The sequence below is a fragment of the Panicum virgatum genome, chromosome 7N, assembly GCF_016808335.1.
Source record: "Panicum virgatum strain AP13 chromosome 7N, P.virgatum_v5, whole genome shotgun sequence".
NCBI classification, from domain to species: domain Eukaryota; kingdom Viridiplantae; phylum Streptophyta; class Magnoliopsida; order Poales; family Poaceae; genus Panicum; species Panicum virgatum.
The window spans coordinates 20,159,613-20,179,787 of NC_053151.1; the positions used below are offsets into that span (position 1 = coordinate 20,159,613).

At 44.1% G+C, this 20,175-nt stretch overlaps 1 protein-coding gene across 3 annotated transcripts; it reads left to right on the plus strand.

Moving 5' to 3' along the window:
- Positions 1–18,402: 18,402 nt before the first annotated feature.
- On the plus strand, positions 18,403–19,813 carry LOC120683231. Of its 3 annotated transcripts, none has more exons than XM_039965267.1 (3): positions 18,403–18,873; positions 18,949–19,105; positions 19,191–19,813. In XM_039965267.1, exons 1-3 carry the CDS (start codon positions 18,814–18,816, stop codon positions 19,364–19,366), a joined length of 393 nt encoding a protein of 130 aa, XP_039821201.1. In that variant the 5' UTR covers positions 18,403–18,813; the 3' UTR covers positions 19,367–19,813. The 3 variants fall into 3 exon arrangements, with proteins under 3 accessions (XP_039821201.1, XP_039821203.1, XP_039821202.1); XM_039965269.1 differs by having other exon boundaries at positions 19,263–19,813; XM_039965268.1 differs by having other exon boundaries at positions 18,952–19,105.
- The last annotated feature ends 362 nt before the right edge of the window (positions 19,814–20,175 follow it).

Consider the following 20,175-nt stretch of genomic DNA (forward strand, 5'->3'; position numbering starts at 1 on the left):
TGTAGCCATTCCCTCAAAAACGATTACTGTACCAAAGAATTCCATTAAGGGAAAAATCATAACTCTTGGATCCTAACTCCAAATGATGCATATGAGTAGTCAAACGGATTGCATTTAGTGTGATCTTCACATCCGTGCTCTTGGATCATCTTTCTTGCCAACGGATAAAAAAAGTCATCTTTTGGCCTCTCTTCAAATACCCGGTCAACCAATAAATAAATTATGCGTTCATCTTGTAAAGCGTATTTTGCTCCAATAAATTATTTCAGCAAAAAAACAGCCAAAAAACTCAAAAAATGTGTTTTTCCTCTTAGCTCAACATGTGAAATGACTGTTTAAAATTCTGGGTGTTACATTCTCCCCTCCTTTAAGGAATTCGTCCCCGAATTCACTCATACCACTAGAAACTACGGAATATTATATACTACCAAGAAGAAAATCCGGAATCCAACATAGGCAATGAATCCAAAAAGTAATTCATGCATCAAATAGTACCACATCAAAGGATCACTAGTAGGTTACCTGTGATCTCATCCCCATGGTTTCTACTATCACTTGCCCCAACTCCATCTGCTCTAGCCATACTCATTGATGGAGTCGCTCCAATAGCAAAAATAGTTGGTGTAGAATTGAACAGAACCATAGTTGATGATGTAAATGTGGCGTGAGGCAGCCAATAGGCTCCACATTGAGGTGTGAGGACTGTTGAGGAAGTCATGTCGAGGGTACCATCAGGTACTGTTGTCTTAGGGGTGCTGGCATGTATGTGGTAGAAGGTGTAGCCAACATTTGCATTCTACCACTAGAAGCTGAATAAGAAATTTCCTCCCAACGAACCTTGCCATTAGGATTCTTTCTGCATAGTGCAGCCTTATGGTTTTGACCACACAAAGAGAATTCACTCGATCATGTTCAATCCCTACGATGATGTGGATCACCGCAACAAAAACATACCATCCCCATTTCAGGCATAGGAATGGCACGATATTGAGGACTATTCTGTCCTGAAGTGCGAGACTGCTCCGAGTAGCCACGTTAAAGCTAATGGCGATGGGACTTGTACTTATTATGCACAGGACCACTAGACTGGCCCTTGCTCTCAATGTGATCTCTACTAGGCGACTGGCGGATCTAACCTGTGTATGTCTCCTATAATTCAATTCCTAATGCTTGCTTCACCGTGGTGTGAAAATCGACTAATGGAAAGGCTCCCAACATGTGCCTGATTGAAGGTTTGAGGCCTTGACAAAATTGTCTTGCCTTCTCTGCATCATTGCGAGCCACATAAGGAACAAAATGGACAATCTTGTTGATGCCCTCTTCGTACTCTGCAACGGTCTTCATATCCTACACATAGTTATGCAAGTCTATCTTCATCTTATCAAGGAAAGTGACTGGGTAGAATCTCCTCTCGAACTGCCTCACAAAGTCATGCCATCACAATGGCCCATATATAGCTGGGTGGGCTTCCTACACACTTTTCCACCAAATCTGAGCTTCTCCCTTCAGTAGTTGTGTTGAAGCCAACACGGTCATCATAAACCACCTCAAAGACCTCCATCTTGTCTTCAACATATGTCAACCAATTTAATGCCACAAGAGGTGTACCACTACCATCAAAAGTGTCTAGCTTCATTCCCATCCACTGCATCAATGATATGGCACTAATAGGAACATGCATCTCAAGAGCACCATCATTTGCCGAAGAGGCACCAACTCCAGCAATAGGACCACTAGTAGTAGGAGCAACACTTGTAGGAGCAACAACAGCAGCCAGAGCACCCAGCCTCAAGTTCCTTATCTCATTCTGCAGCACCTGCATCATGGCTAGCAACTACGCTAGACTAGCATCAGCCTGTGGCACCGGTTCAGGAGTAGGATTAGCATATGCAGGCTGCCCACTAGCTCCAGAACAACCACACCAACGTCCACGGCCACGGCCACAACTACGCGTAACAGATGGCATAGCTATAACCACCAACAATTAAATGGGAAAACACATCAAATTCAAGTAATTAAAAGCGTAAGCACAAAACTACACATGTATAAAACACATATATGCAAAGATATGAAACCCATACCCAACCTACATGTGCAAGTGTGTCAAATTTTTTGAGTAAAATTTTTAGTAAACAAAATTAAGCCGAGAATATAAACCAAAAGCTCTAATTACCAACTGTAACACCCCAGGCGCCACAAAGCCTAAGATGTCACTCAACACCCTTCCCACAAGCTGGAGTATGAAAAACTCAACAGCTTACCCCCACAAATAGAGTAAAACACGGAAGCAACCACATAAATGATATATAAAGAGGAACCAAACCGTAGCATTTAAAGAGGAAATTAAAGAAAAGATAAATAGCAAATGATATCTACACTCATCTTATGAAGCCAAGTAAAAACAACACAAAGGCCTACTAAAAAGCTCATTACAGCAAGACAAATTTTGTCATTATTATTATAAAACGACATTGTCAAAGATGCGATGATGTTTTGCTAATCCCACCCCTTCAAGAAAAGCATCCACTCAATTACCTGGAAAGATAAAGGGGTGTGAGAATAAATCTCAGCAAGCAAACTGCTTTGATGAGTTATTTAAACTACAAGTTCATTAGACAACAATTTAAACATAGAGATATGATAGGAAAGACAAATCTGAAATATTTAAGAAGATCATCCTTATATTAAATAAATAAATAAACAAAACCACTTATGAACTTCAGAACAAAATTGAGAACAACCTCAAATACACTTCCATGACAAAGATAAACCACAATGCAATGCATATGCCATGTCCACTGCCCCCATACCCAACAAGGTATGAAGCTGCATCATACCCCGCCTCAGGTAACGTACGATGTTGTACCGGTACAGTCGCGGCTAGTAAGCAGCGGCATAATCCACAAGAGCACTCCAGAATAGTCATATAACTTTCTCACCGACCTGGCTTAAGAGCACTCCGTAATAGTTATATGACTTTCTAACTGACCTGGCTCAATGCACATGCTCATTCCAAAAATGCACATGATACAATGATATGATGCATTTGCTCTAACTTACACACATATATCATATACCTCCACAATCATTAAACACTTCACTTATCTTCTTATGATAGATAAATACATTTTTGAAATCTACAGAAAAAGCCGTACAACACAAACAAGTTGTATTATTTTTATTCAGAGTCTAAACTGCCCTTGTTTTCACTCCAATTCAGGCAATGAAATCTGCTTGTAATTCTGACAATCATTAGAAATATATTTTTAGTTACTAAACCACTGCTCCAAAAATGATGATACTGCACCAGAGTATGTGAAATTATCCCCTCTACAACTTTCATTCCATTCATCTTTATGATAAAGTGCAACAGGATGGCCAAATCATGGTAAAAACCTTGGGTGCAGAATCTGACAGAAAAGTCTAACAGTCCAATTAGCAAGACTATTTCTGGAGTTATATCCATCCAAAAATTATTCTCTATACCAATATGGAAATATTGAGAAAAACTCTACGACTTTGGTAGTCATTGGTAGAACAAGTTCAGCCATTAAGGACGTCAAAAATAGAATAGATCTACTACTGTCTAGAAACTCGACACAACAAAATAGTCATCTTTGAACTGCAATATCTCTTAAACCATAAGGCCAAAAATTATGAAATTGGGCTTCGTGGAAAGATCATTTTGTCCTCTACAAAAACCCCCACATCTGTAGAATTTAATTCGGACTCTATGGTGGACAAAACAACCGACGAACAAAAACTGCTTGATCCATCATTCTGCAGAAACTACTACGAGATCAACTCTAATCCCCCATCTAAATCAACAAAACTTGGTAATTGCAGACCTTAAATCTCATCCAAATCAAAGGGATTAGATCAAAACCATCTCACTTTGATCCGCCACAGGCCTAGGGTTGTGAAGCCCTCTCCTTTCCTTCTTTTCCCCTCCTTTTCTCTTCTCTTCCCTCCCTCCTCTAGTTTCTCTTGGCAGCAGGTGTGGATTGGCAGAAGTGAGAACCAGTGCTAGGGAAGCCAAGGATGAGGGCCACGGTCATGGGGAAAAGCCAAGGACAAGCCCCCGAGCTCTTCGTAGCGAGTCCTGCTAGCATCGAGTACTTGTGGAGTCATCTTTGAGTACTTCGAGTGTTCTAAACATCCCTTCGAGTGCTTCTAAACCTTCTGACGAATGATTCGAGTAGTCCTCCAAATACTTCTGGTTGCTTCGAGGCTGTGAGGTGCTCAATGCACCGAATCCTTTCTTATATATGGTGCGCGATGTACTTGCACTCCATATGGAGTAGCCCCCGAGCCTTAGATTGAATCGTAGAATCAGGCTGAGGGTCACTTCAATCTTTTTCTTCTTTATCTTCTAAAAAATTTAAAAAATAAAGCTTTGATGCCACATATCCCGCAACCACCAAGCCTTAAATCTAAATCCCAATACTTGTGGGGAGCTCCCGAGCCAAGATTTGGAATTAAGGATCTAAGTCGTGGCATCTACATTATTCGGATGATATAACCCAGTAAAATCGGATCCGATATCTAAATGACCTCTTTTTCGGAAACTATCCCAAAAAATGGTGCAAATAATACCCCACACCGCTTTTACCTAAAATATCTTTCAGAAATAAAATAGGGGATGTTTATAGCTTTCCTGTTCATTCACGTATGACTTACTATGGTGGGAATCAGTTCTGTTTCACCCGTGACCGCTGTGTCAGTAGTGTCATGGACTGAATCCCAGTGAATCATACGCGTCTACAAAAGATAGGTAAGAGCTCTGCTCAGGGACATCCATCCATGGAAGCCATGGCTTTTAATTGGTGCTCCCACTTGAAATGCTCTCGTCCTCCTGATAGAAGTTGATACTTTCAAGCGAGTGGTGCTAGAAGAGTACCTGCGAGCGACAAGGATAGTCTGCATTACCTGGACCCGCATTCATACAGCTCCCAACCTAGCCATTCTGGGCATCTTGCCCCTGCAATTACACTAGTGGAAGGAGCTTCATGGATATCAGCGGTCTAGTTATGTCATACTCTTGAGTTTTCCAGGATGGAAGTTCCCAGGAAATGGCATCTCCAGTAAAGAGACTAAATCTTGTTGCAACATATTCAGGGAGAAGGAGAAATTCCTTTTCAAGATGCAAGAAGAGGACTTGCGAGACTCTTACTGTAATCTGCCTCCTTGCTCTTGAAAGTTTTCTCCCAGAATACAAATATAGCTAGTCTCAATCTGGGAATAGCAATCTTTAAAGCTTTGTAACGGCAAATGGCCGATGTTTGCCTTGTATCTCTATTATGGATGTAAAATCGAGTAGTTTTAAAGATCCGTTATCTGAGTATCCTCTTTTTTCAGAATGTAATCCTAGAAAAAATGAATTTCAAAAAGGTCCTAATTTTTACCAAAAAGGGTAAACTGTCTCTTGAACTTCTTGATATTTACCCTGTTTTACCACGCTGGCCGCCATTCTCCGCCATTTTGCAAGATTAGATCTACTTCAGCTCTCGCGCTCATCCAGATCTTCCTCATCTCTCGCCCTTTTGCACCTTCTTTGATTCTCCAGTAGGATAGCCTAGTGCATGCACGTGAAGCGACTAGTCACCTTCCGTATGGCGCCCTAGAAATCTGTGATGGGAAAGGAGGCGGAATCTAGATCCACCCTTGATGAAAGATGGCTGCCAAGTAAGTGTACAGAGATTCATTCACAATCCCTTGTTAGTGAGGGTCTTTTTCACGCTAGATCTGTGGTCCAATGGCGCTAGCCCTAGGCCACAGCGGTCCGTATGAAAATACGAGCGAAATCGTTGCTTATGTGCCTTATTTTGAGCGCGGATTTGGTCTTCCTTGCTCCAACTACTTTTCTGGTCTTCTGTATTATTACGGAAATCCAGTTGCATCATTTTCTTCCCAACTCTATCCTCTATATTCTATCTTTGTACATCTGTGCGAAGCTTTTATGGGCATCGAGCCCCACTTTGAGTTTTTCCGCCATCTTTTCCACCACAAGCCATAGCCAAATTCAAAAGAAATCGTCGTGGTAGGTGGTGCGGGTATCCAGCTCCGTCAGGGGATAGATAGAGTATATATTCAGTATAAGTTGCCGAGGAAAGTAATCAACTGGAAGCAGAAGTGGTTCTACATTGGGAACCATAATGTCACGCTCCCAGAGATTAATCCAGGACCCCAACCATCAGGCCTGAGTGCAAGAAGGAACCTATAGATGATAGCCAGATGCAGGATCTACTCGACTGGATCACGGATCTAAAGGAGAAAATGACTGGGGCGGCTATAGTTATGGACTGGATGAAATGTAGGATCCAGCCATTACAGGCCCGGGAAAATTTTGGATTTGAGTACTAGGGGAGCAGCGACCCGTCTCGCTACTCGACTGCAAAGATCTCCTATAGAGAAGCTCTGCGTCGCGTCCAGTGAGTTCTTGACTATGTGGAGAAAGTTCCACATATCCCTGACACTTTCTCCGTGATAAATCCTCCAAAGTAGGTACGTTTAAAGTAGTCGATTCGTTGATTTTGAGTACTTTTGCTTTGTGAATGTTGATATCTAACATCCAATCTTTTGACAGGAGGACGTAGATGTTTATAGGAGTAGTCCGCCCTTGCTAGAAATTACTCGCCCCTCCCATCTCCTCCCAAGTGCTCATGCAAGGCCAAACCCACGCATTGAGGATCTCCCAATACACTACTAGAAAACGGGCCATGGGCACCGGCTGAGAAAGGCCAAAGGCACCGGTTTCCCAACCGGTGCCCCGCAACCGCGACCATTGGCCTCTACTTAAGACACCGGGTTTTTCAACCGGTGCCTTAGGCTTCCATTGATACCGGTTGGAAATACCAGCCGGTACCAAAGAGGCTTCCATGCTGACGTAAGGTGGCAGCCCCTTTGGTACCGGTTGGTATTTCCAACCGGTACCAATGACCTTTTCCCTTTTTCCCAAATCCAGTTTTGTTTGTTATATTTATTACTGTTTATTCTTTTATAATTGCTAAACGCACTCAAGCTCTACAGTACTCTACGTTCATTGGTTGTTCGTAGTTCGTTTTCAGAGAATATTTGAAACTAACTAAAAGTAAAATGCGAGCATATAATTAAGCTAATTACATGAACTAATATATTTACAAATTTACAAACATCAAGGCATAATGTTTAAAAATATTTACAAATGTACAAGTCATGTTAGCCGTCCAACTACTAGTCCCCTCAGGATGTCGATGAAAGTCCTCTATCGATGTGACCGTTGTGGTAGAACTCGCCTCTAGGATCCAAGACCTCGTTCAAAATGAATCCGGCGAGCTGCTCGCACACGGCGTTGATCCGATCAGTAGAGTAACATTCATCCCCCATTTGAGACATCTATCATTTAGGAAAAAAGCATTAACATTCTGTGCGTTAGTACAGTTATGAAAATATACTAGTGAACGGTTTGGACGTACTCTCGTTTCTTCATCAGTAGCCTTCCCGCATGGAGTCATGATGTGCAAGTAGTCGCATACGTAGTACCCGCACCAATCAGTTCCTTGTTGTTGTCTCGCACACTTAAGGAGAAACAAATAAATTACTCAATTTAGAACAATTTGGGATTATATACTTAACTAGACAAATCTTTATGAATGAACATACCGGATAATCCATGTTAACGTTCAGTTCAGGCCTCCATTGACCACGTCCTTTGTTATTTTTCACAAATTTTTTCCAAACCCTGCGCTCAAAGTTAAGTTTGATATTCAGGAATTGTTATTAACAGAAAAAAGATTTGATTGTGCAAACTGAACTTGCCTGTTCAAGGGGTCTATGATATGTTGGATTGCGGACTTTGGATTTCTCATTGAGTCAAAGACTATAAGATTGCCGGTCTCTACGGAAAGTATGAGTAAAATCCAATGATAACTGCAGATATAGATAGGATATATACATAAATGTATTAGACAACTTAGTATTTATTTAGGAATATAACAGAGGTTTGAGTCGATCAAGGCTTATCCAAAGTTGTATGGTATGAATATATAGGATTTGTAACTTTGCCTAGTCAACAAATTGTACATGTTTTCGCACGTTTCCTTGTAACTTTCATTGATCAATTTCTGGTTGACTAGCAAAGGAGACATGAAGCCGATCTGATGGTGCCATCCATGTTTTCGGCTTCTTTGGATCTCCTGTCTAAACGATGCAATAGAAATTTTATAATGCACACATATAATTATGTTATTGTTAACAAAAAGTATTAATGTAGAGGTAAGTGATACTTACAAAACCCAAATGGTGATGATAGAGGCATCGAGGGTTTGTCGATGGTAAATGTGATATAAATTTTGGAAGTACACCCAGAAGTCGTCCTCCCCGCGGAAGAAATCATGGTCACGATACTTGACTCCAAACATTTTCCCTTCGTCTTTCTCCATTCGCAGGTACCATCTATGCAAATTGAACATCTGCGTGCCTAGACTTTTCTCCTCTTCCTCAGTGACAAATGGTTTTCCATGCTGGAATGGAGTAATAGTGCGAGCGACAGGGATTTTTGCCTCCACATGCCCCGTTGCCTCCTCTAGCGTTAATTCAGTTTCAGAAAAAAATATTGCAGCCTGTAGGTCCGCCTGGAATTGTACGTCCGTTGGGTGTAGGAGTGGCAACCCTGGCACCCGGAGGGGCTCGAGTTCTTTTTGTTGTGTGCCAAGCTGAGGAATGGTCTTGCCACATTTTTTCTTCAGATTTCTCACCTTGTGTGCCTTTGTCAGAGTACGATCATAGTCCGAGGGTAAGCTTTTCGGTTTTGGTGGGTTGGCTAGGTTTGCGAGAAGCTTTTTCCCTAGTTCTAGAGGTACCTTTTCCCTCGGCGGGGGGACTTTAGGCTTCAATTGTTCTTTTATATATCGAGCAGTCTCCTCTTCCAACTCCTCAGCGGTTTTCTCGTAGGTTAATTGTCTTTCGACCGTTTTCTGCTTCTTCTTTGAGGGTCCAGCCGCTGGGAGGGATGCTGTCTTTTTCTTTCCCTTTTCTAGTGTAGGAGGAGTTGGAGTACTCGTGGCCCTTTGCACCGGCGGAGACGGTGGTGAAGGAGGTGGTAGTGGGGACGGCGGTGAGGTAGGCCGCGGAGACGAGCGATCGGTCTGCACAGGAGCCGTTGTGCTTGTAGTAAGTTTGATGTCGGCCTTGCACCATAGAACGACCCCGTGCAGTGCGTATCCCAATGTCTTCTCTCCATCCCCTCCAACGAAGTCGAGCTCAAGATCCTCATTGTTTCCAACTATCTGCTCGACTGTGATGGAGGTGTAGCCAGGAGGTATCGGCCTTCCATGAATTGTAGTAGAAGGATTCAGGGGCAGGGCTGACCCGTATGCGACATGAATGGATATATTTCTTGCTCACACGGTGTCGGCATGGTGACATCATCCACTGGATACCTCTGGTCATCTACCGCCGTTGGCTCAATCTGGGGTTGCTGTTCCGCTTGTACGTCGGGCGCCGCCGTGGATGCACAGCTGCTGCGTCGCTGAGAGGCCGGGCTTATCACAACATCCGGGTGCGACCCAGTAGTGCCCCTTTGGTTCAGAGCAAGCTGCACCGCCTCATTGACCCTGGCGTCCATCTAAGATTCCAAGGACGCAACCTTCTTGTTCATCTTTTCTTCTATGGCATGAAGTTTCTCTTCCTGTGCGGCTTTGCTCTTTCGGTGAGTCTTGTTAGAGGGATCTCCGGCCCAAGCAACTTTTCTTGGGACCACGCCGATGTCGCGGGCTCGTCCAGGTTGTTTCGGATTCTTTAATGCCCTTGTTAGCTCATCATTCTCCCTTTGAGGATGGAATGTTCCTTGTTGAGTCTCATCTATTGCAGCGACTAGATCGCGGGACACTTCTTGCATATGCTCGGGCACGACCAAACTTCCATCCAACTGGTTTAGTGTCATGCCATTAGCAAATAACCGCCACTTGGATCTATCCGGCCAATCCCAAGTCGTCGGCCTGATGCCTCTATCTATAAGGTCCTGCTCCATCTTCTGCCATTTTTTAACTGACTTCTTGTATCCGCCAGCCCCAAGGTGGTGGCTGTACTTCTTATTTGCTGCATTCACCTTGGCTTGTTTGGATTTTTTTGGGCTTCCTCTGATAGTTTGTATTGTTTGAACTCCTCCCAGTATGGTTTAACCTGAGGAAGATCGTCCCAGTTCGGCTCCTTATCCTTCTTGATGTAATTGGTGTACAACTTCTTCTTGAAAGTTGCAAAGGCAAGGGCCATCTTTATCAAGGCACATTTCTTCACAAGTTCTTGGTCAACTCCTTCAGAAAGAGTGAACATGTCCTTGAGTTCTGCCCATAGCATTTCCTTCTGATGTGCAGGCACGGCGTGTTGCTGTTCTTCGGGTTTGGTCGTTTTCCATAGTCTTGTGGTGATCGGAATTCTTGCCCGAACAATAACCCCACATTGGTTGACAAATTTTGTGCTAGCATCCTCTGGAGCACTTGGACAGCCCTCTGCATCCACTTCTCTGACGACCTGTCTTCCCTCCATTTTCTTGGTTGGCCGGTGTCTCCCTTTTGACTGGCTCAACGAAGTCGATGCGGAGGTCGACTAAATTACAGAAAAGATATGTTAATCGCAAAACTAATCTACCGAAGTCACCATGCATATAGTTTTAAGATTTGTACTAGAACATGCTGCTGTTGATTGGGCGGCGGCGCAAAGTCATCATCTTCTTCATCGGCATCTCTAGACATATTCAGGAACGAATCAGCTATCCGAGCATCTTCTTCAGCGATTGGCTGGGTGGTGTTGGCCCTCGTATCTTCGTTTATTGCGTCCAACATGTATTGCCCGGCGGCCTGCTCATCACCGAAGGGGTCCATCCTTAACTGAAACCGTAAAAATGTGTTAGAGTATTTGTCCATCCTTAAATGAAGCAGTAGAATAAAATTCTTTGAACGAATATGCGTGTTTGAGAGAGAGAGAGTGTGTGTATATGTTAGAGGGATAGAGAAAGAGAGAGAGAGTTAGTGAGTGTGTGTGTGTGTGTGTGTCATGGAACGGGGTTGAGAGTTGAGGGTCGAAGAACCGGGTCGAGGAACGGGGTTGAGGGTCGAGGTCTAGAGTTGAGGGTCGAGGGATGGCGAATGCGTGAGTTAGAGAGCGAATACGAAATTACTCGTCGTCGTTACTCGTCGTTACTCGTCGTCGTTACTCGTCGTTACTCGTCGTCGTTACTCATCGTCGTTACACGAGTTACATGATAAATACATGAGTTACAGAAATACATGATAAATACATAAATACAAGCATTATTCACTCTCTATTTAAATACATGATTAAACAAAGTCTCTCTAATAACTAAATTCTATAACTAAATTATACACTATATATAAAGGATATAAAGTGGCTAGGAAAGTCCTTATAGGCGTACAGTATTAAAATGCAGTATGAAAATGTATTTAAAGTGATAGGTGTTGTTCATGTTATACTTGCCTTCCTCAAACTACTCCTGCTGCTCAAACTGCTCAGAAGATGGCTGCTCTGGGTACTGGTACTGGGGCTCCTCAGATGGATCAACGTCTACTCACGAACACATGGCCAAAAGCAAGGCACACAATAAGCATACAAGCAAACACTAACAAAAGCTAAGAAACAGTACATCAATACATAAAAACAGCACACTAAACTAGTCTAAAACTATTCTATGCATTACAATGATCCCGTGGATATAAAGAACGCCTAAAACAGAGCAAAAACGCAAAATCTAGGCCTAAAACAAGTTCTAGGGGCTTATCTGCGAGAAAAACTAGGTTACAGGGGGTTTTTTGCAAAAACCGAGGGCCCAAACGTAATTAAACCTTTGATTCATGGGCTAACCCGCAAAAACATCAGGGCTGGACTGCGGGTACTAAATCTAGAAAGGTCAGGGGGGTCTGAGTAAAAACCTGGGCCAAACTGCAATTACTTTTGAATAGAGGTGGACTGCGGGTTGATATTAAGAAAACTGAGGGGCTCTTTAACAAAAGCGCCAGGCGAACCGGTACGTTTGGATACAGGCCGTTGGATCTCGATCTGGTAGTCCAAATCTGATCGGTTTGGGTTCTAATCGCGGGCATCCATCTCTGATCGGACGGATTTGGGCAACGGACGCGCGGGGCGGCGGTGGAGCACCGCCGGAGCAGAGCTCCGCGGCGGCGAGCTCGCTGGAGAAGGTGTTCTGGGGGCTACAAGGCTCCTTTTGGGCCGGGGTTTGGCCGTGGAGGATCAGCGTTGAACGCGTAACCCACCTGTGGGGTTATCGGTGTTCGGGGAGGTCCGGAGTGGTAGGTATTAAGGCGGAGGCGGTTGCGCGTGGCGGGACATCGCCGGTGCAAGGTGTTCGAGGGGTTCCAGTGGTCTACGGACCCTAGAACCTAGCGCAACAGGACGGGCAGGGGTTACGTGTGCTCACCGAGCTCGGAATCGAAGGATGGACCAGTGCAGGGGTGTCGACGGCAAAGTCCGGCGGCGGTCGTGGCGGAGCTCGCGGAGGATGGTGCGGAAGTGGCGCTTTGGGCTCCGGATCTCCACGGGCTAGTGCGGCGGTGCTCTGCGATCCCAGGAGAAGGGTCACCGGGCCCTGGAAATGGGAGGAGCGTCGATGCAGAGGGGTCGACGGCGAGGATCGGCGACGAGTTGCGGGCGGCGCTCGAGGACGGGCCGCTGTAGAGGTCAGAGCAGAGAGCAGCGGGCTCGGGGAAGTTCCAGGCGTCGAGGCCGAGAGCAGAGAGGAAGAAGTGGCGGCACGACTATGCGACGGTGCGCGCGCGGAGATGGAGGGCGGCGGCGGTCGACCGGAGGAGATGAGCAGTAGAGATTTGGGAGAGGAAGAAGACAACGGCTTTATACTCGTGGCCAAGGGTACCGGGTAAAAACTCTAACCGGTGCCTTAGGCAGGCCTTAGGTACCGGTTGCATCTACAACCGGTGCCTTAGGTGAGGCCTTAGGTACCGGGTCTCCGCACAACCTGTTCCTAAGGGCCCAACGGGCGGAAAATGAAAAGCCCCTATGGTACCGGGTGGATTAACAAAACCGGTACCTTAGGCCTTTTGAAGTTCACTTTTCACTCTTCTTTGACCCCCTTTGAACGGAATTCGTCAGTATCTCAATAGTAACTCGCGGAAATTTGGGCTTCGTGGCCACGGTTCGACTCCCACGCGACTCCCCATTTTTTTTACCCAAATAGGACCCTAAGGTACCGGTTGGATTTTCCAACCGCTACCAAAGATTATCTTTTCTTTTCCCCTTTCTTTTTCTCTTGTAAATCTATTAATTGCCTAGAAAATCAGATAATTATCTAATAATTTAAATAATTGTCTAATAAATTTGTTATTTGCTCAAAAAATTTATTAACTGCCTAGTAAATCATTCAACTAATTATTTGCACAATAATAAATCATTAAAATGTACAATAATTTTAAATACTACATGATAAATCATTTAGGTGCATAACTAATTATTTTAATTGCATAATAAATCAAATAATTGCATGATAAATTATTTAAATGCAAAATAATTCTAAATACTACATGATAAATCATTTAGGTGCATAACTAATTATTTTAATTGCATAATAAATCAAATAATTACATAATAAATTATTTAAATGCAAAATAATTCTAAATACTACATGATAAATCATTTAGGTGCATAACTAATCATTTTAATTGCATAAGAAATCTAATAATGTTTACAGAAAATATTACAAGACATAATCATTCAACTAAGGGAATATTAACGATGGTTCGCTTTACAATCGTCCCTTCATTATGATCATGACGTGTGTACGGAGCCTCCTCTTCGGCTAAAAGAATACTTGTGTCAACCTCCACTGCGAACGGAGTCATATCTTCAACCTTATTGTATTCTTCTTCATCTGTGACATCGTCGACTCCCACAATTTTTCTTTTTCCTGCCAGAACAATATGGCGCTTTGCCTCATCTCCGGCACCTACAAAACTTGATTTATTCCTAGACTTGTCCTTTCTCGTTTTGCTAGACATGTCCTGCACATAGAAAACTTGAGTGACATCTTTAGCTAGGACGAATGGTTCGTCTCGATAGCCAAGCTCTTTGAGGTCTACCATTGTCATTCCGTACTCATCGATATCGACACCTTTTCCTGTGAGTTTAACCCATTGACAACGAAATAGAGGTATCTTCAATGGCCCATAGTCGAGTTCCCAGATCTCTTTAATGTAACCAAAATATGAGTTCGTTTGGCCACTAGAGTCGGTGGCATCTATACGGACACCACTATTTTGATTGGTGCTCTTGTTATCTTGGGCTCTTGTATAAAATGTGTAACCATTAATTTCATATCTTTGGTACATCAGGATTGAATTTGCCGGACCCCTGGCCAGCCAAGCTAGCTGCTCATGAATTTGATCGTTGGCCATGACTTCCTTCTGCAACCAGGTGGCGAATATATCGTTATGATGTTTTGTAATCCATGTCTCAGACTTCAAAGGGTATATACTTCGCACAATTTGCATGTGCTCCTCCATGTATGGAGCCACCAAGGCTGATTGTTGCAGAACTGTGAGATGTGCTTTGCTCAACGTGGCATGATCTGTGGAATTTACTGATTTATTTCCAAGTGTGCCCTTTCCAATCAGCCACCCCTCATGACGTGATACTGGAATCCCAATTGGGCAGAGTTCTTCCACATAGTCAACTCAAAATTCAATGACCTCCTCTGTGACGTAACCCTTTGCAATGCTTCCTTCTGGACGAGCCCGATTACAAATGTATTTCTTTAGTACTGCAAAGTATCGTTCAAAAGGGAACATATTATGAAGGAAAACAGGACCGAGAATACCAATCTCTTTGACCAGGTGAACTAGAAGATGCGTCATAATATTGAAGAATGATGGAGGAAATATCATTTCAAGACTGACTAAACTTTGGACAACATCCTCTTGTAGCCTGCTTAAACTCGATGGATCGATTGCCTTCTGAGAAATTGTGTTGAGAAATGCACATAGCTTTATGATTGTTGCTCGAACATTAGCTGGTAGAATACCTCTAAGTGCAATTGGAATCAATTGCGTCATCAACACGTGACAGTCATGGGACTTTACATGTGCGAATTTCTTCTCTTTCAAGTTCAGTAGCCTCTTTATATTCGAAGAGTAGCCTGATGGGACCTTGATACTGTTCAAACAGTCGAACATACTTTGCTTCTCTTCCTTACTAAGAGTGTAGCACGCAGGACCTAGATAATGATGTCCTTTTATCCCTTTTTCTGGATGTAGGGCGGCCCGTTGTTTCATACATTGAAGATCTTGATGTGCTTCCAATGTATCCTTTGCCTTACCGTAGACACCAAGAAACCTAGAAGGTTCACACAAAGATTTTTTGTTAGGTGCATCACATCAATTGCGTGGCGGACGTCTAAGACTTCCCAATAAGGTAACTCCCAAAAAATACTCTTCTTCTTCCACATAGGTGCACGCCCGTCATCACTCTGCACTGATTTGCTGTTGGGTCCTTTTCCGAATACTACTTTTATATCTTTGACCATTTCAAACACCATTTTCCCACAACGGTGCCTAGGCTTGGTACGATGATCTGCCTTTCCATCGTAGTGAGCATGCCTCCTCCTTAACGGGTGCTTGATTGGAAGAAATCGACGATGACCCATATACACGATCTTCCTACAGTGCTTGAGGTACATGCTGTCGGTTTCTTCTAAACAACTAAACCATGGGTGCATGCCCTATAACCCTTATTGGATTGTCCAGAGAGGTTACTTAGTGCTGGCCAATCATTGGTGGTTACGAAAAGCAATGCACGCAGGTTAAAATGATCCTCTGCGTGCGCATCCCACATATGAACACCCACATCTTTCCACAACAATAGAAGATCCTCAATCAGTGGTTTCAGATACACATCTATATCGTTACCGGGTTGCTTCGGGCCGGGGATAAGCACCGGCATCATAATGAATTTCCGCTTCATACACAACCAGGGAGGAAGGTTGTATATACAGAGTGTTACAGGCCAGGTACTATGACCACTGCTCTGCTCACCGAAAGGATTCATGTCATCCGTACTTAAGCCGAACCTTATATTTCTCGCTTCATTTGCAAATGTTGGGATGTTCTGTCCACTTTTCTCCACTGCGATCCATCAGCGGGGTGTCTCAACATATTGTCTTGCTTACATTCTTCTTTGTGCCATCGCATCAATTTAGCATTCGTTTTGTTCATGAACAAACGTTTTAGAAGTGGTATTAGAGGAAAATACCACATCACCTTGGCAGGCACCCTCTTCTTGACACGCATCCCCTCAACGTCGCCTGGATCATCTCGAGGGATCTTATTCCGGCATGCGTTGCATACAGGGCATGAATCCAAATTTTCATACTCACCTCGATATAGGATGCAGTCATTAGGACAAGCATGAATCTTCTGTGCCTCTAATCCTAAAGGACAAACAACTTTTTTTGCCTCGTATGTTGTCTTCGGCAAGGTGTTACCCTCAGGGAGTAAGTTTTTTATAAGTTTCAGCAACTCCTCGAATCCCTTGTCAGACAAACCATTTGATGCCTTCCATTGCAATAATTCCAATGTGGTACCCAACTTCTTTTGGTCTTGTTTGCAATCAGGGTACAACAATGTTCTGTAGTCCTCCAACATACGCTTCAAATCTCTCGATTCCTTTTCTGTTTCGCAACCTTCCTCAGCTTCGTGCAGCATCTGACCAAGATCATCTTCTACAACGTATCCTTCAGTATCTTCTTCAGGCTCACCCATTGCAGTGTCGTTGAAAAAGGAATTATAATTGGCTGCAAAGTCAGGAACTTCTTCTACATTATTATCCAGCACAATTCCTCTTGAAACCACTATTGAACAAGTGACTATGGATGGTTCTTGATGATGAGTAATCCTTCTCATTCTTACAGAATTTGCATGGACAATGAACGAAACCGCCATACTTGTGTTTCTCGGCCGCTTCTATGAATTCATGCACGCCATCAATGAACTCCTTTGAATGCCGATCGGCCATGTACATCCATTGCCGACTCATCTAGGTCCACAATACATTTATATACATCATTGTAGTGTACAAATAGTACATTCATACTATAATAAATTTGAATTCAAATATATAATTGATAATGCTTATAACTATAATAAATAGATACTATTCACTTATCAAATAAATTAAATGATAACTGCTTCTAAAAACCAATTGCTAAGTTATGGAGAAAAATAACTAACCTTTTTTTAAAAAAAACAAAAATTCGCCTCCCCTCCCCTCACTCAGCTGCCATGAACAGTGAGTTCACGGCAGCTTGGAGGGGGAGGGGTTGGGTTATTTATAGGCGTGGCTCAAAGGCACCGGTTGGTGCTCAACAACCGGTGCCAAACAAAAGGCATAGGCACCGGTTGATGTTACTAACCGGTGCCTTTGTTGTGGGCACGTGGCGGCACCGGGCCATGGCAAAATCCGGTGCCATTGTCCACCTTTTAGGCACTGGTTGGTTCCACCAACCGGTACCTATTCCTCCTTGTGCTTTTGGTACCGGTTGGTGGCACTAACCGGTTCCTATATTGAAGTTTTGGTACCGGGTGATGCTTTAACCCGGTACCAAACACCTTACCTTTGATCGCCGCTGGCCAAAGGTACTAGCTGCTTTTGCAGCCAGTACTGATGCGTGGCATTAGTACCAGTTGCAATAGCAGCTGGTACCTTTGGCCAGGACCTTTGGCCTGTTTTCTAGTAGTGATACTTGACAATAACGTTGATAGTTCTGATAGTGAACTTGACCGCACATAAGCTAGGGGGTCGGCTGAAGGTGGGGGTGGAGGTGATCGGAGTCCCAGCCCAAGCGAGGATGCAACGGCTGTGCACCCGAAGGCGCCACGCACGACTGCGCGGAAGCGCAGGGCCTCTTCGCAGCCCGGTGATGCCGGGTAAGTTTGGATTTCCGTTGTATTGCAATGTACTCGACTACTTTTGAGGATTTTCATCGAGTTGATTTTCCATTTCTCTCTTCCTCGTCTTAAAGCCCGGCGAGCAAGGCAACGCGGCCGACGGCATCTGGGGATGATGTCGGGACGGGAACAAAAGTCTCCCCTGCCCTGGTGGACCTGTCAAGGGAGACAGGGACCACTCTGCCGGATACTGCTATTCCGGCGGGTGGTCCCAAGAAGGAGGCCACCACTCAAGGGGAGAAGGGTGCTGACGCTAGCAAGGCCTCAGCAACGCTGGGCAACAAGATGGTTTAGCCTTTCCCAAAGCTAACGATGCGAGAGAAGCTTCCCATCAAGAAGGCCCATCAAGAAGGCAACCTTGTAAGTGTTCTTTCCATTGTTTTGGATCATCATTTGACTCTTATTGAGTGCTTAATTTGCTTTTTTCCTGCAGCAAGGCGGACCTCGGATTAGGGGTTGCTAGCAGCAATGTGTCCGCAACCCCCAAGCCTACAGAGGAGGCTCCCAAGGATGCACCAGAAGCAGACACCTAGTCTGCGAAAGAACTGGTGGCATCCATGCTCCGAGATTCGCCGTATCCTGATGTGGTCAAGGACCGGCAGCCATCGGCAAAGATCCCCATAGGTGAGCCTATTATGCCACCTCCCTTGGATCTGCTACCTTTTGCTTGACTTGTTTACCTGAGAGGAGTCTTCTTAAGTCCACCTCAACAAGATGAGCCTGTGGGGCAAACTATGTCTGAGCCCCAAAGGGACGAGGTGTCATCGCTGGTGGTGGGGGCAGGTACTTCCGCTGCTCCAGCAGGGAGTACCCGCCACCAGCCAAAAAAATCAAACTTGCACAAGAAAGTATGGAGAAATGCCAAAAATTTGTGCAAGATCAAATGTCTGAGTGCCAGAAGCTCCTGGCGGTAAGTACTTTTTACTCGAGTACCCTTATTTTTATAGATCGAGTAGTTGGTTACTGATTTTTGTCTTTTGTCAAGGAGATGGCGGAAAAAGAGGGCTGCAAGCCCCCAGAAGGCCAAGAAGTTCTTGCTCTGAGAGAGCAAGTGTCCAAGCTCGCAGTGGACAAAGAAGCTCTCGAGGAGAGGGTTACATCGCAGCTTGCGAAGCATAAGGATTGCCACAAGAAACAGAGAGGTAACCTGCTTAGCTTTTGCCAAGTAGTCGAGTAGTTTTTCTTCACGCGTCTGATACTCATGAATCTTGCTATACATATACGCAGAACTCCGAAAATCATTAAAGATTCAGGAGAATCTGGTGTTAGATTTAAAGCTTCTTATGTACCGTCGCACAGATGAAATCGAGAAGCTGCAGAAGATGAAAGCCGACTACGACGTGCAGCTTGTTGAAATGTTTCAACAGGTCAAGGATTTGTCAGAATCCAGGGCCTCGTTGTAGCAGGAACTTGATGAGCTAAAGGTCGCGGCCCAAGCTATTGTGGACATGGTGGACATCTCCGAGGAGGATGTTGAAGCACCACTATCCTTGGTGGAACAACTACGAAAAGTTCCACAAGGTATCATGAAGTACCTCTCGGAGACCACCTGGCAATACGTGTCTCACGTGCTCGGGTTGGTGAAGTCCTACTGGCCACAAGTGAACCTGGCTCCACTTGGTGAAGGCATGAACCCTGATTCCGATGAAGACAAGTTTGTCGGGTTCCTCGGGGAAGTCAAGCCTGTAGCTGACAGGATAGTCGACAGCTTGGAGCAGGATGCCTGAGTCTGGCCGTATTTGATGTAAAATCTTGCTGTGAGATATTGTTTGGTCATCTGTGCATCAAACGATTTCTGTTATGTACAAATTTCAGTTTTGATTTGTACTAAGTCATGATGCTTGAGTGTTTTTGGCACAAGTGGTTTCCAGTGATGAAACTTAGGATGCGAGCGTCCTTAGTCATCAGTTGTTATAAATAGTACTTATTATGCCTGAGCGAGTACTAGATTTGTGGCAGCACAGTGCTTACTCGTATTAGACTAAAGTTAGGATATCAATCCTTTTTCAAGCTTGTTTGCTCTTACTCGTTATTTGCTCATATCCTTGTTTCTTTGGAATGCAAAGTAAGGATAGAGTGGAGAGCAGTGGTTTCCTTTGAAAGGATATAATCTGTTGAGATTAGATAAGAGCATTGTTTGATTCTACTTGGCTCGTCTGAGTCCTTAAGAGGGACGAGCTGTCAGATAGAGTGTCCTTTCAAGGAAAACCTT

What these genes read in the sequence shown, in the direction of transcription:
- LOC120683231 (XM_039965267.1), top strand. Translation starts at nt 18,814, where the DNA reads ATGGAGAAATGCCAAAAATTTGTGCAAGATCAAATGTCTGAGTGCCAG. An exon ending in AGTGCCAGAAGCTCCTGGCG is followed by an intron (nt 18,874 to 18,948) that starts GTAAGTACTTTT and finishes TCTTTTGTCAAG; the next exon opens with GAGATGGCGGAAAAAGAGGG. An exon ending in TTGCCACAAGAAACAGAGAG is followed by an intron (nt 19,106 to 19,190) that starts GTAACCTGCTTA and finishes ACATATACGCAG; the next exon opens with AACTCCGAAAATCATTAAAG.